This window comes from Oryx dammah, unplaced genomic scaffold (genome assembly GCF_014754425.2).
Source record: "Oryx dammah isolate SB20612 unplaced genomic scaffold, SCBI_Odam_1.1 HiC_scaffold_25, whole genome shotgun sequence".
NCBI lineage: Eukaryota > Metazoa > Chordata > Mammalia > Artiodactyla > Bovidae > Oryx > Oryx dammah.
In genome coordinates, this window is record NW_024070209.1 from 22,178,046 (window position 1) to 22,193,472 (window position 15,427).

A 15,427-nucleotide genomic window follows, 5' to 3' on the forward strand; every position below is an offset into this window, starting at 1 on the left:
TCCTTGAACGCACTTCAGAAACATAACCCAATGTGCCCTTCAGTGTTAATAGCAAACATACTGATGAACTCTTGAGGACATGGGAGGACGTGTCCTTTGGAAGCTATTCTAGAAAGATAAGTATCACAAACAACTAGACTTATGGAGAGAGTGTTGGGTGACTTTCAAATGCTTGGATCATTGGTGTGGTTACCAGAAAGAGCTTTGAACCCAAGAAAGATTTGCTGCCTAGAAGACTGTGCCCTGCCATACCCAACCCAATTCTTCCTACAGGAAGTGACTGTGATTGTTCTTCCTGGTCATGGGTGCATGGAAGGGGAAAGCTCAGGGTTGTTCCAGAAGAGAGAGGGCACAAAATAATTCCCAGGCAAGTCCTGGGAGGATGGGGGAACTAGTGTTTACAGAAATGCCAAGCTGTAGAGTCTCTGCTGCCACAAGTGGCACCAGGCTCTCTCTGATTCCAGGTGAAAAGGGGTACATGAGGACACGTGAGCAGAGTGGTCCACAAACATGGACAGGCTGAGATGTCTGTGCCTCATCTCAGGGAACGTGTGCACGTGTCAGTCATGTGTGTGCAGCTGGCCAGGTTCCAGATCAAACACCGGGTGGGTTCTGATGGTCGGGGTCTGCCTAGAAAGCACTGGTCCCAGTGTCTGTCCTGCTCTTTCGTCCTGTGGGAATGGCTGAAAGGATGAGTTAACACATCCATGGTGGCCTGAAGGGGAAAGTTTAATTGCATTTTTATCTTTTAAACGGTACTTTAATTTGCAAAGAAATTTTTCTTTCCACCTATCTCCTATCAGGCACCTTCCTTTGTGAACTAAATTTAAAAAAATAATGAACAGGCCCAGCAAAAGGCAAAGAAGTCACAACCGTGAAAACTCCAGATACAATCCAGAGGGCTCTGGTTTCTAGGCTGGTGGCCTGATTCTCCCTGTCGGATTCTTCATTCTGGTCTTCCAAAGAGAAGCAGAATCTGCTTTTCAAAACTAAGTGGGGAAAATGCTGCTGAGCTCTGGCGTGTAGTTCTGGAAACCTTTTCACATCCCACTGAAGAATGCAGGTACACTTCTACTGGGGGGCTTCTAGGAGGGAGGACCATGTGAGTGAGATGGGGTGGGAATGGGATGAGGGCTCAATAGGCAGCTAAGAATAGATGGAAAGTTTCACCTCTAAGTCCTAAGCTCACCCTAATGTCCATTTGCTTAACTTCTGAAAAATGACTTTCCTCATCTAGAGAACTGGAAATCTAATTTTTTGTCTGATGACAAACTCTATGGTTATGCACTCTACCTTGAGCTTGCAGACTGCACCTAAGTGTCCTAGGACCTTGAGAAGATGACTACATATACATGAGAGCTTATCGATCGCGTGTTCCATGGGGAGAGCTTACCAACCTCCCTCCAAACAAAAGCCTCGTTTTTAGCAGTGCCAAGGCTTTGCTTCCACTAGATTGACTAGCTCTTTCAAACAAAGCATGGTTTCTTCCACACATAACAGTCTCTTAGAACCCATCTTTGCCTCTCCTTGCTGTCCTCTTGGACAAAGCCTCCCTTTAGGGCACCTTGGATCCTGTTAGTGATCAGCGTCTGAACCAGAACCCCAGACCCTGGTTCTGATGCTGTTTAGTTTACAAGATCCGTTGGTTCCCTATCAACTCTCGAATTCCACTTCTGCTCTGATGGTCTCTCCATCAGTGAGCCAGTTCCTCTCTCTGGATGGATCATACAGCATAGACCAACAATATGAAATGTCTGGGTCCAGAGATGGGCCCGGCCTTCCTGGTGGGCAGTGCTGATAAGCATACCTTGAACTCGTAGGATTCTTCAATGATCACCTCCAGTCTGGTGTGCTCTCCCAGAATGGGGCGCCCCATTTCTGCAATGCGCCTCTCTTCCTCTTCTTTGCTGGTCAGTGGCTGCTTGTCATCATATTCATCTGTGAAAGGGAAGGGCAAGAGATTGAGGATAGACTCCATTTTATTTGGAAATCCCTGGATCCTGAAACAAGGACACCACGAAGGAAGGAAGGAAGTCCTGATGACCTACTGGAAGTCCCTGGGGTGATGTTGCAGGGAGAGGAGAACTGGACAGATGCCTGTCATGTGGGGCCGTGATCACTGGTGACAGCAAGTGATCAAAACATCCCACAAACTAACCACCAGCCAAAGAACAGATCAGGAAAAGCAACTGACAGGATCATATCCCTGGGAAAACTCTGCCATATGGCATCTATGATGAGGGAATCACCCAGGTGTTCCCTCGGATGCCGGTTCACCTGGCCGTTTGTACACATCCTTTTAGCACATGAGGAAGAGGAAACACAATTAAAGCTGCCAGGTGAAAGAATCTGGTCTCCTCCTCTCTACTTGCAAGAGGCAACAGAAAATGCCCCAGGGGCAAAGAGATGATAGATGGGAAATTCTTATCTTAGCCTCTTATTTGCTACTGCAAGTTAAGAAGCTAAGCATCCATGCATTCCACATTTTAGTAAGATGCCTGTACTCCAGGGCTGTTTCTCTCTGGTGCAAAGCTGATGGGTTGGGAGGACCTTGATCACGTTAATCTTAAAGGAAACAAGGAAGAGGGAGTGTGAGGCCTTCAGGGAGTTACTACTACTCACCATGGGGGCATGATTATTTCCAGAACTACCAAGTAATTTACACTCCAGGAGAAACTCGTGGGTACTAAGAAAATGTTAATGGACTTGAGAGTCCATTAATGAGGGGAAGCTCACAGTTGGTTCCTCTCTGTGTGAAGGTCATTAGGATAAATCCCAGGCTGAAAAGGCCACGCACATGTGAAGGACAAACACTCTTCCTATAATCACGCAGCTCCCTGTCCTTCAGGCTCAGGATGTGGAACAAGACAGGCCACTTCCCCTCACAGTTGAGCTGAACGGACCTCATTGACAAGGATCTCGTATTGGTGGTACAGAAAGACTGCAGCCCTGATGCCCTCATTGCTAGAACCTTCTAGGCAAACTGCCTGCAATGGGAATCTATGGGCTGGGGAGCGATCAGGGTGGGAAGGACTTGTGGCCCAGACTCCCTGCCTTTTGCATTTAGGCATCAGCTATTGCAGGAGTTCACAACTCCCTTCCTCTCCAAAGACACATGGCTCCCCTCTGCTGACGGATCCTACCATGGTGGGTCCATCTGATGCGCCAGCAAATGACTCAGAAAACTAGTTCCTAGGCCAGTTGTTACGGAGCAGATGGGCTAGAGGGACTGCTAGCATTTTATATGAAAGCGAAAGTGCCACTTGGATTTTAATTTGAATTACAAGACATTAGGGGAAGAATATTCACTATGTTCACTTTTCATAGTTTATTTACAAATGGGAAGTTGTTTTTAATGGGATTCAAGTTGATTTAGGTAGAAAAATATAGAGGAATTACAAAAGAAAGGTTATACATTACAGTGACATTACTTTAAACTGCATTTCACAAAATGAAATGATTTGGAACATGACATTAACTATATGGACAAGGTAGTAAATGAAATCAAATCATGTAGTGAGCAAAAAGGTTATTCCCTTTTTAATCATCCTTGAGTCCTTCTGATGATGAAGACATGCTTATTTGGGGGCTGTTACATCTGTAACTAGTTCCTGACATTAGGGTTTCTATCCTTTAGGAAAGAGAAAACATTCCTCAGGCATAGAGCACTGGACTGCATAGAGCTAGAAGTTAATAACTATTTTCATCCTAAAATTTTTAACCTTATTTTGTATTTATGACAAATACTAGCTTTCCATTAGTGTTAGTTACTTGTTTTTTTTTTTTAACGAATTTAGTGAAGTAAAAACATGAGGCAAAACATTGGATGGAGCACATAACTGTACAGTTGGTATGAAGCCGAACGAAATAATGCAAGAGAGGTATGAGAATGAGCAAAATTTAGGAAGATCCGAACGGATTTCAAACTAAAGAAGAGCAGGGCACCTTATTCCTATCGCTTCCTTCTACACTCTGTTTCGAGACTTGACTTGAATTTAATGCCACACTTTATCCTACTGTCTACCCATCTAGAAAATCTTCCCCATTTTCACCTAGCTGAATCCTACTTATTTTTCAAAACTTTACCTCTTATTGCATGAAATATCCTTCAACTGACTTGCCTAGGAATGACCACTATAAGTTAGTTCTTAGTATTTGTTGTGTGTATATATTAAACATGGACACTTCTAATATACTACTTTTTGTATTTAAACTACCTTTTGTTGTTGCTGTTTAGTCAGTAAGTAGTCTTTGACTCTTTTGTGACCACATGGACTGTAGCCTGCCAGGATCCTCTGTCCATGGGATTTTCCAGGCAAGAATACTTGGGGTGGGTTTCCATTTCCCTCTCAAAAAACCACATTTACATACAAAAATGGCAATCCACTCCAGTATTCTTGCCTGGAGAATCCCATGGACAGAGAAGCCTAGTAGGTTACAGTCCACAGGGTTGCAAAGAGTTGGACACGACTGAGCGACTTCACCTTCATCCTGCATAAAAACTTGACAGAACAATATGTCTCATTGCTCTCTGAACTGCCCTCACATCCCCCATAGCCTATTATGATGTAGTAGGAAAAAGTTCTAGGTGCCTACTAAGTATTCGTCATGTGACTGTCCAATTCACCATTAGAAAAGTCTCTATTTGCTCTGTGCATAGCAAGACTATTCAATCATTTCACACACGTCATCACACTCTTACCATACGTCAGCACACTGAGGCCCTCCAACCCCATTCCCTTTTCTAGGAACTCATGGTCCAGTGCGAAGTGAGGCATATAGATGGGGCAACTTCTACTACAACAAGCTAAGAACTGCAGATTCAGGGTGAGGGAGCAGCTTCCTTCTGCCCCAGGGAATGAGGGAAAGCTTCAAGAGAGAGGAGATACTTTGAAATTTGCCTTGAAGCATGTATAGAAGCTCACCAGGTGAAGGTGGTGGGAAGGCTGGCTGGGAGGTATTATAATAGAGGAGGGAGTGGTATTCCAGGCTGAGAGAAGTCAAAGCACAAAGGCTTAGTGTCATAGTAGGGTCAAGGCTATTTTCACTTAATAAATGTCATGAACACTTAGGAGATATTTATATGTAATAGATAGTAGCTGGATAAATCCTTTTATTGCTCTATAATGATACAGATGGGCTTCCCTGGTAGCTCAGCTAGGAAAGAATCCACCTGCAATGCAGGAGACCTTGGTTCAATTCCTGGATTGGGAAGATCCCCTGGAGAAGAGAGTGGCAACCCACTCTAGTATTCTTGCCTGGAAAATCCCATGGACAGAGGAGCATGGCCAGCTACAGTCCATGGGGTGGCAAAGAGTCAGACATGACTGAGTTAGCCCTACTACTCTAGTGATACAGATACGTTAGCATTCATTATCCAGATTTTTGAAACTGGCAAAGAGGAGAGCTAAGCAATTTTTTAAGTGTCTTCTCTTTAGGTAGCTTTTATTGAATAGGGAAATAGTTTAACCGCACATTTTTTGATCAACTATTATGTTTCTTGTCACTTTGAGTGTTGAATGAAATGCAGTTCATTTTAATATGGTCAAGTCAGTTTCATTTTCTTCTTTATGCACATGCTGTGCTTTTTGTTTGGCTTCTCAGATAGAAGAAATTCTCTGTTTAATTCTCCCTCTCTCTCTATCTGTATATGTACATAAGCTTGTAAGCTTGTGTCTAAGTCACTTCAGTTGTGTCCGACTCTGTGCGACTCTATGGACTACAGCCCACCAGGCCCCTCTATCCATGGGGATTCTCCAGGCAAGAATACTGGAGTCAGTTGCCATGCCCTCCTCCAGGGGATCTTCCCAACCCAGGGATCGAACCCACATGTGTTGTCTCCTGCATTAGTAGGCAGATTTTTACCACTAGCGCCAGCTGGGAAGCCCCATATGTACATATACCTGTACCTATTTTTAAACTCACTTATTTTACTGAGAAGTTGATAATAAATTATGTAACATCATGATCTTAAAAAACAATGCAACTTAAAGATCAAATGCATAATGAAGAGCCATGGTTCAAATCAGTATTGACAAGACAGAAAATAATCCTGGGATAAAATCATCTGTAGGGGAGAAATCTGAGAGCAGATATTCCCTGGCAGTTTGCAGCAACTTGCTGGCCTCACTGATTAGAACCTAAAGAGGCCCATAATTTATTTCCATGAGGAATATTCTGGAATAACTCTGCCGTCAGGGCTGCATGATGATTAAGTGGGTGTGTGGGATGCGAGAAACAAGGGAAGTCCTACTGAGGCGTGCTTCTGTCGCTACGGCCAGTGATGGGTGATGGTGACAACTGGAGAGTGGGTATCGGTGTCCTCATCCAGAGACTCAGTGACAAGCGAGAAGGAGCTCAAACTGGGCTCTAATCCTACTGTCGATATGGGACCGTTCTGTCGTCCTTTAGTCACCCTGTCAACGTTCCTCTCTGGAGAAACCCCACAGATGCACCGTCATCTGTTTGTGTTTGGCTAACATCATGTTGCCTGGAGGCAGGAAAGGCAGACTCTGAGAAGAAAGTTAGCTTGCTTTTAAACATACTTCGTAATACTTGGAATAGAAGACCCATGCCTGAGAAGCGAGATTTGCAAGAAATCTGGAATATACTAAAACTTGGGAGGCCTCTGCACAAAGTCCCCTTTATAGGTCCATGCTGCCCCTTCCACCATTCTTCCTACCCTGGGCTGTTGTGGTGGTGTCTTGTGGCTGACCCAGGACACCCCTCCTACTGCAGAGAAGCCATGTATAGCAATGTTTCAGTGGGAACAGGGGCTGAATTTATTGTGTCACTTGGACTGATGCTGAAGCTAAAACTCCAATACTTTGGCCACCTCATGCAAAGAGTTGACTCATTGGAAAAGACCCTGATGCTGGGAGGGATTGGGGGCAGGAGACAGAGGATGAGATGGCTGGATGGCATCACCAACTCGATGGACATGAGTGTGGGTAAACTCCGGGAGTTGGTGATGGACAGGGAGGCCTGGTGTGCTGCGATTCATGGTGTTGCAAAGAGTCGGACATGACTGAGTGACTGAACTGAACTGAATTCAATATCTGAAGACCCAAAGAACACTTGAAGGCGGTTAACTGTGGTTTTCAAGGCGCGTGAGGAAACGAGTACCTGAGATGGTGATTATAGTAGAGGGGAGTGGATGTTCTCTAGCATGAACTTTCCTGAAGACAGGCTGGCCTAGCAAAAGGACAGGCAAAAGTCAGCAGAATGGATGGTACTGGTTTGCCAGCAGAGCTCTGTGGAATTAGTAAGCATCACACCCAAAGGCATAGAGCACACACAGTGTTAGTCTGGGGACTGAGTGGTCAGAGGTCACTGTTCTGTAGGTCACAGAAGAGAGCAGGTCAGTGGGGCAAGGGTTCTAGAAGCCAAGCCAGATTGTTTCTATGAAGCACACAGGCCACAGACAGGAATGCAGCCACATTCCTGCAGGCGTCCGAGCATACTAACCATGTCCTTCACGTGCCTGCTTCCAGAGGCATCACCAAACTACAGAAAGCACCTGGTGCTCCTTTTAGAGCCTACTGGTGCCAACAACATGGCCTTGAGCAGGCCATTTCCCCAGCTTTCCCATATGTAACATGGAGATAGTAGTACCTGCTCTGTCCATATCACAGGTTTGTTTGAGGATCAAGTAACATAATATAAAAAAATATGCTTATTTATTTCTTGGGCAGTCTGGAGTGGAAAAGGCTGTATACACCGGCAGGTTTGCAAGGGTGCCCCATTGTCACCAAGACTGGCTGGATTACCTAGTTGAGGGTTTTCATGAAACCCCTGGTTCATCTGACTGACAGATGCACCTGCTGTTGGTTTCTACCAAGAGTTCCCATAACTGACCTGGGAATCATAAGATTCACACTCTGTGCAAACTCTGCCATATGCTTGCTGTGTATACTTGGACAAGGTGTTTCTTTCAGATTCAGTTTTCTCAACTGTTAAGAGAAGTCAAACTTGAAGGGGATTTGTTCTTCTAACCCAAGTACCGGAGGGTCTAAAGTGTGTTTAACTGTTGGAATTTTCATAGTTTGGCTTCCTTAGAAAGCCATGTGCCTTATGAAAACTATCATATGATAAGCATAATATGATTGGAAGAGTAACTTTTAAAGAGATATATTGACTATTATGCACTTTTAATTAATTAGCAAAATTTAGCTGCCTTTTTTGGGAATCAAACATGCCTCTCTCTTTGCAAACTGAGCCAGAATACTTAATTTTATTAAAAATATCCAAATTAATGCACTCTAATTTCCCTGTTTTGGGGTCTTCCTATTTTTGTATTTGTTTGGAATTCATACTAGTGTATTTAAGAGACACTGTGGAGGTTCTGGATTGAAATGGGATTAAGATGCAAGTAGGAACACATGAGTTGGGAGGAAGGAATTAAAAGTGCTGGAAACAGTCATCACATGGCCTTGGACGTAAAGGCCAAGCTCTGAGCCCTGGATGAGTGGTTGGAACAGATTGATTAATCTCTTTGAAACTTCATTTCTTCTCCTGTAAGTGAGAAAAAGTCTTATCCTGTAAGGTTGAAGATCAAATGATATAATGAATAAGAGATGCTTTCCAGATTCTAATGAGCTATAACGTAATAAGGGTTATAATGTTATGGGCCTGGAGGGTCAAGGGGGGTATTACATCATAGACAACAACAAGGGCCTTCCAATGAGGCAAAGATAAGCAGCAACAGGGGAAGATTTACAAATTCCAAAAGCATCCCCAGCATTGAATGTCCACTACTAATGACATTTCTGAAATAGAGACACTGCATTGTGGACTAAATGACTTTTTCAATTTCCATATATCCTGATTTAAATTAGATTTTCAAACTCAGCTGCAAAGACCATGTAAATCTGCAGGCAAAGTCCAAGAGCTAGATTAATTCTTCTCTACTGCTCCTGTGTCTCAAAGCCTTGATTTCAAAGCTTCAAACTGACTTCAAAGGAAAGCTCTTCAGGGCTTACAGCTGCTTTTCACTGTGTAGACCTACATTTGGACATGGAACAACAGACTGGTTCCAAATAGGAAAAGGAGTATGTCAAGGCTGTATATTGTCACTCTGCTTATTTAACTTATATGCAGAGTGCGTCATTAGAAACGCTGGGCTGGAAGAAGCACAAGCTGGAATCAAGATTGCCAGGAGAAATATTAATAACCTCAGATATGCAGATGACACCACCCTTATGGCAGAAACTGAAGAGGAACTAAAAAGCCTTTTGATGAAAGTGAAAGAGGAGAGTGAAAATGTTGGCTTAAAGCTCCACATTCAGAAAACGAAGATCATGGTATCCGGTCCCATCACTTCATGGGAAATAGATGGGGAAACAGTGGAAACAGTGTCAGACTTTATTTTGGGGGGCTCCAAAATCACTGCAGATGGTGACTACAGCCATGAAATTAAAAGACGCTTGCTTACTCCTTGGAAGAAAAGTTATGACCAACCTAGATAGTATATTCAAAAGCAGAGACATTACTTTGCCAATAAAGGTCCGTCTAGTCAAGGCTATGGTTTTTCCTGTGGTCATGTATGGATGTGAGAGTTGGACTGTGAAGAAGGCTGAGCACCAAAGAATTGATGCTTTTGAACTGTGGTATTGGAGAAGACTCTTGAGAGTCCCTTGGACTGCAAGGAGATCCAACCAGTCCATTCTGAAGGAGATCAGTCCTGGGATTTCTTTGGAAGAAATGATACTGAAGCTGAAACTCCAGTACTTTGGCCACCTCATGCGAAGAGCTGATTCATTGGAAAAGACTCTGATGCTGGGAGGGATTGGGAGCAGGAGGAGAAGGGGACGACAGAGGATGAGATGGCTGGATGGCATCATTGACTTAATGGACATGAGTCTGAGTGAACTCCAGGAGTTGGTGATGGACAGGGAGGCCTGGCGTGCTGCGATTCATGGGGTCACAAAGAGTTGGACATGACTGAGCAACTGAACTGAACTGAGACCTACATTTTAGAACTTTCCCCAGAGGTGTCTATAGAGAGAGGATCCCAGATATTCTTGGTTCAAGAGAAGAAGGGTCATGTAAAGTGAGAGGAATAAACCAATGTAGAGATCCTCAGAGGGTTCTGCAAATTCTCTCACTTTAACTGCATCATTGCAAGTTTTGGGAAGAGATGGTAACACCAGAAAAACTGCTATTGGAGATTAAAATCTGAACCATAAGAAATAGCTTAATGAAGTATATGAAATAGTAGAAAACCTTTGAAAGACATGATTCTGTCCTCTTGGATGCATAATGTATCCAAGACAGAAAATGTTAGATATTATTAGTCAGGTATTCTAGAACTTGATATGAACAATTTCTGCGAAAAGAAAATTAGATACCATTAATTACTTACTAAAAAGAAAGATGCTTCAAGTGATACACAAGGAAGCCCCTAAAAGCAAAATCTTGACAAAGTCAATGATAAAACAGGAAGATATCCAAACACATCGATACATTTTAACAAGAGATTCTATCTACCCTAAAGACTTTGTTAAGGTCTCAGGGCCAAGCAGTAGATACTACTATTCCTACCTTCCTCGATGCACACAGGATCAATTACTTATTGGGTGATTGAATCAGAATATTTCCAAAAAGACTTCAGTAAATGATAAGATGAAAAAAGAAAAGATTAAAGTTTTAAAAGTAAATGTACATTCCTGTCTTCAGATTCAAAACTAGCATCATTGGCAGTGCAGAACTGGGAAGACTTGACCTAGGATAAAGTCAGGTGAATCAGGTTTAAGAAATTCTCTATGAGCACTTGCCCTGTTGAACATTTCTATCCTTTTCAAATTCTATGTCTCCAAGAGCCTGTGAATTATTTTGTCATTAAACTCTGTGTCTGGAGAGAAAGCAGTGGAGAGCAATAGTCCATGTGAAATTGGATGCATTCAGAAAGTTCCACTTTGACAGAATCATGTTGAAACTTCTTAATCATGAGTTTACACTGATGGTGGTTTAAGTTAACCCCAACCCCCAGCATAACATTTTCAAATAAAATTTTTGAAAATGTTTCTTTTCTAAATATATTTGTTTAACTATCTTGTTTCAGAAAAAAATAATTAGACTATTGATATCTACATAATTGTATTGGAAAATGCCACAACCATTGAGACAGCCTTTAGAGACATCTTCAACCTGCAGCTTCAGACAAACTAGAAGGATATTTACTTCCCTCTCTAAATCTACATGGATGATTTTGAAAGTGTGCAAAAATATTTAAGGTCAAAAGAGAGGATGCTGTAAGGAAATATCTCCCTTCTATAAATAAGGAAATAGCTTTAAAGTTGTGCTTAAAAATGCACTTAACAGTGGCTGGGTACCATTCTGAATTTAAGAGTTTAAAATTTTTTAACTAGAGTATTGAGTTTTTACAGAACACTTTGTCGTCCACTTCAAGTGGCAGACATATTACTCGTTACCACGTTAAGAATGCTAAAACTTCTCAGAAGGGTGTGGTGGGCAGAGCGAAGGCCTGCTTTGTCTTCTCCCAATAGGACATTATCTATGATTAGAATCCTGAGCTTGGGCCAGGGAGTTGGCTTGGATGTCAACTCCTCTGCTTCCTTGAGACTAGCAGTCATTGTATTTATTCTGGTACTCTCTGGAGCATCTAGCAGAGTTCCCTCACATTATCAACACTATGTGTATATCTGTAAATGGATCAGTGTCAAAACACGACCAATTACAGGTTCTCCATACCAATTTGCTCATAAAGACACACAACAAACCCATTGTTAATGTGTAAAACATTAAATGTGTAAAATCAGCAACAGCACACGGTGTACCACAGCTAAAGGTTAATTCAGGGTAAGTAAGACACGGTTCTTATTTGATATTTAAGGGTAACTGGGATAAAATGAAGAACATTTAAAAAAATTGTCTTACCATACAGGTATTTCCCTTCATTAAAAGAAAATAAAAATGGGAAATAATTTTTTTAAATGTAAATAACACATGGTGAGAACAGATAGAAAAAATAAAATTTGGTTCATTAGACTTAAAAAATTCATACCTGTTATTGTGAAGCCACCTAAAAAAGAAAGAAAATAAATAAATGTTACCATTTATTTCATTTACGCTCTAAATAACAAATACCAGTGACATCATACCACCTGACAACCCATCCAAGGTACAAAAACTTGCCAAATTGTATTGATAATTAAGAAAGGTCTGGAAACATCAATTCATGACTTAACCATTAATCATTCTTTTACAGTTATGATGTTCAGTGCACAAATTTAATTCTTGTGCATGCCTAAAAAAAATCACTGATTTTTTTTTTTAAAAAGGTAATACTAAACTCAAAGTGGAATGCAAACTATCTGACTTCCACAAAATTATGAGGCCAATTGCTCTAAACAACAATCTTGTTAATAAATCAATAGAAATAAAAGATAAGTCAGAAAGCTACTATGGTACCTGATAGAAAAGGAAAATAACCTAGAAAAATGGAAAGGAAATGCAAGAAATGAAATGCTTACCAAGCTCATTCAATAACAGGGCTGTGAAGGAAACAGACAAAGACAAACACAGAATAAGAGAGCAGATGAATAATGAAAGTAAGAGGAATATCAGCAGAAAGAAATCCAGGCAGATCTGATTATAGTGGTCGGGAGCTGCTACTCAATGGTGCAAGCCAAGTAAATGCGGCATTGGGAGTATTTCCAAAACAATCCCTAATTTCTGCAAATGGGTGTGAGTGATTGTATAGATAAACAATTCACTTTATATATCATTTCTTGACATTTAAGAAAACATGTCCACTCTATGCTTACACACAGTGTATATATCTAGTTTGCCGAATATAGCACAAATATTTTATGAAGTTAATCTTAAATCTTTGAGTGAGTCTTCCTCATGAAATATTGCCTGGGAGTTAGTGAGTTCAATAGACAAAAGTCTGAAATCATCCAGGATCTCAGGGATTGTACCTTTCAGGTACCTTTCAATGAAAATGGAGAAAACATCTTAGGACATTTCATTTTGGCCATCCCTCCTGATAAGGAGATTTTGACCCAAGGTGAAGTTCTCTCACTGGAGGCTCTATATGCATGATATTTTGGTCATCAAGGAATGCTTAGGTTTTTTTAAATCCTCAAAACTTGAGTCCCAGGAATTAGTGCTTATTTGTGTGTCCTTCTCTATGCCTTCTGCACATTCTAACTGGATAGCCACATCGCTTCTTGTGGACACACAATTTCACGGAAACTGACAAGTCAGCGAGGGAAGGCTTGTGGTGGGGGGAGAGGACATACATACTTTGTCTTTCAGGCTATGTGCTTTAAAGTCAGACTGTAACTGCAGCACGTTATTTTGGTGAAATCTATTGCCTAAATGTATCAAATAAATTACTTCCAGATGAGAATGTTACAATTACTTCTTCAGGACCACTTTTCTAATGGTAGTGGCATTAGAGGATACTTTCAAAAACAAGTCAGTCATTTTATTTATGATGACACAGATCTACTTGGTGGGTGTCGAAAGCAGATAGTACTATCAAGGAATTTTAATTTGCTTTTATATGAAGGCATATTTTACTAAAATGACAATCGAAAGAGCTGTGTATCCAAGATGCTCTTCCTTGAGATAAAAGGCAATCCTTTGGAGGAATACAATTAGAAGTAAGTGCTTTTTCCTGTATGTTAATGAGGCATTTTTGATCCCATCTTTGTAAGAAATCAGCACAATTTTCTAAAGTGTCTTTTTCTTTCACCTGCTGTCTATGGAGCATATTAAATAACCTGCATTAAAACGGGTCCCCAGTGCTCCTCCTCCATCATTCCAAAGGCTCCTGTTACCTTTTTGAACTTGTCCTGATTAAGTCAGGACAACTTTGTTTTTCTGATGGACTCAGAGGCCAGTGTGTTCTAATAAAAGCAAGATTAGTTAAATTCCCCCAAATGTTGGGTCTATATAGGAATTAGTCTTTTGTATTTGATTTTTCCTTTACATGTAAAAATATATATTTCTTGCGAAGTGGTCATTTAATCATTTAAACTGTTCTCATCAATTGTTTCAATGCAATAAATATGTACTATGTTCATTTTATAGATACCATTCCTTTTAAAATGGCCACTATTAGAGGGTAATTATGGGAAGCCTTTAGAATAATTCAAAATTAAAAAAAAACTATTTTTAAAGCTGATATAAAATTCAGCTCTAAAATTTTGTTTTTAAACAAAATTTAAAAAAAATTAATTTCATGCTGTTTTTTATTTTTAGAAAAAATTTCTGTTAGAAATATGTCAGTTCAATAAGAAATGAAAGAGTTTGAAGCATAAGGCAGAATCAGCCTTAATTAAGGGTTAAGTTCTTAATCAACTATCATCATGTCCTTTCTACTAAAGAAAATTCATATGCCTATAGGTTTTATACCTTTCAAATTTCATATCTGATGATATGAATAATACTATGCAAAAATGAATACTACTCTTTAAAGATCTTTGTTCTTTTTTTTTTAAACTGGCTTCTCTAAGACTAATTATTGAATTCTGAAATTTCCTATTATTTACCATGAGATGCAACTACCATGACTAATATGTATACAGCAGTGTCCATCGCTAACATATTAGGGGATGCTTAATAGCTGGAACCAAATTTTTGAATGATTCCTGGGTAGTGAAAAACTAAACCCAGAAATTATTCTTTTATGTCATCCTTTTTGAATTACAGAACTGTCTTCCATTATTTCTGAAATCTGGTATCAATTAAGGTGAATTGGCATTTCCTGAAGAAAAGGGGCATTTCTTGGTGCATTGTGAAATAGGGAAGGGAAATGAAATTGCTAAAGCTTCAAAGGAGAGGAAGTATAGTACTTGGAAGCGAGGAAGAGGAGAGAGTTAAGTGTGAGAGTAGGGGACACGGAGAGAAGAGTACAATTTCTCGCTGGTATGTCTTTGTATACTCTCACACCTTTCATTCCTCTTCTTATCCATTTTGGTTCCTCAAGCACAAGGGAGAAACTGCACTCTTTCTCATATTCCTCACGGTCAAATATTCTAATGGTAATGATCTTCCTGTGGGAACACAAGACAAAGGCAAAACAAATGGTTGGAGTCACACGCTCATGCTAGGTGTTCACCAAGCAGCATGTTACTGTGATGTTATGGAAGGAGAACTGGCCACACATGGACCTCCAGGAATATGTAAAAGGGCATCCAGGGACTCTCAGCTGGCCCCCACTAATCTTCTCTGCCAATCCATCACTGATACAAATTCTTCTGCTTCCATTTAGCAGCCAGGAGGTACCCCAAATTAAGAAATCAGACAGTTGGCTTTATGGGGGTGTAGCCAGCATCAGCACCAACATTTCCAGCAATGGAAGCTTGGCTGCACTGCCGATGCTCAGACTGCAATGTGCAGAGTGGCCCAAACTGGTTGATGGGGCTCCAGGCCAGCCCTACTGTGGCCCCAA

General features: G+C 41.0%; 1 protein-coding gene across 7 annotated transcripts in view; it reads right to left on the reverse strand.

Moving 5' to 3' along the window:
- The window catches only part of SLC8A1 (solute carrier family 8 member A1), a 445,025-nt gene that overhangs the window by 76,078 nt on the left and 353,520 nt on the right, over positions 1-15,427 (reverse strand). For 4 of the 7 annotated variants that reach the window (XM_040224697.1, XM_040224694.1, XM_040224696.1 and 1 more), the window contains exons 4-8: positions 12,495-12,515; positions 12,026-12,043; positions 11,899-11,913; positions 7,126-7,194; positions 1,808-1,938 (exon numbers count right to left, since the gene is read on the reverse strand). In XM_040224697.1, the coding sequence (XP_040080631.1) occupies positions 1,808-1,938; positions 7,126-7,194; positions 11,899-11,913; positions 12,026-12,043; positions 12,495-12,515 (254 nt within the window). Of the gene's footprint in view, positions 1-1,807; positions 1,939-7,125; positions 7,195-11,898; positions 11,914-12,025; positions 12,044-12,494; positions 12,516-14,925; positions 15,030-15,427 lie in introns of all 7 variants that reach the window. The other 3 variants (XM_040224698.1, XM_040224699.1, XM_040224700.1) reach the window with 3 other exon arrangements.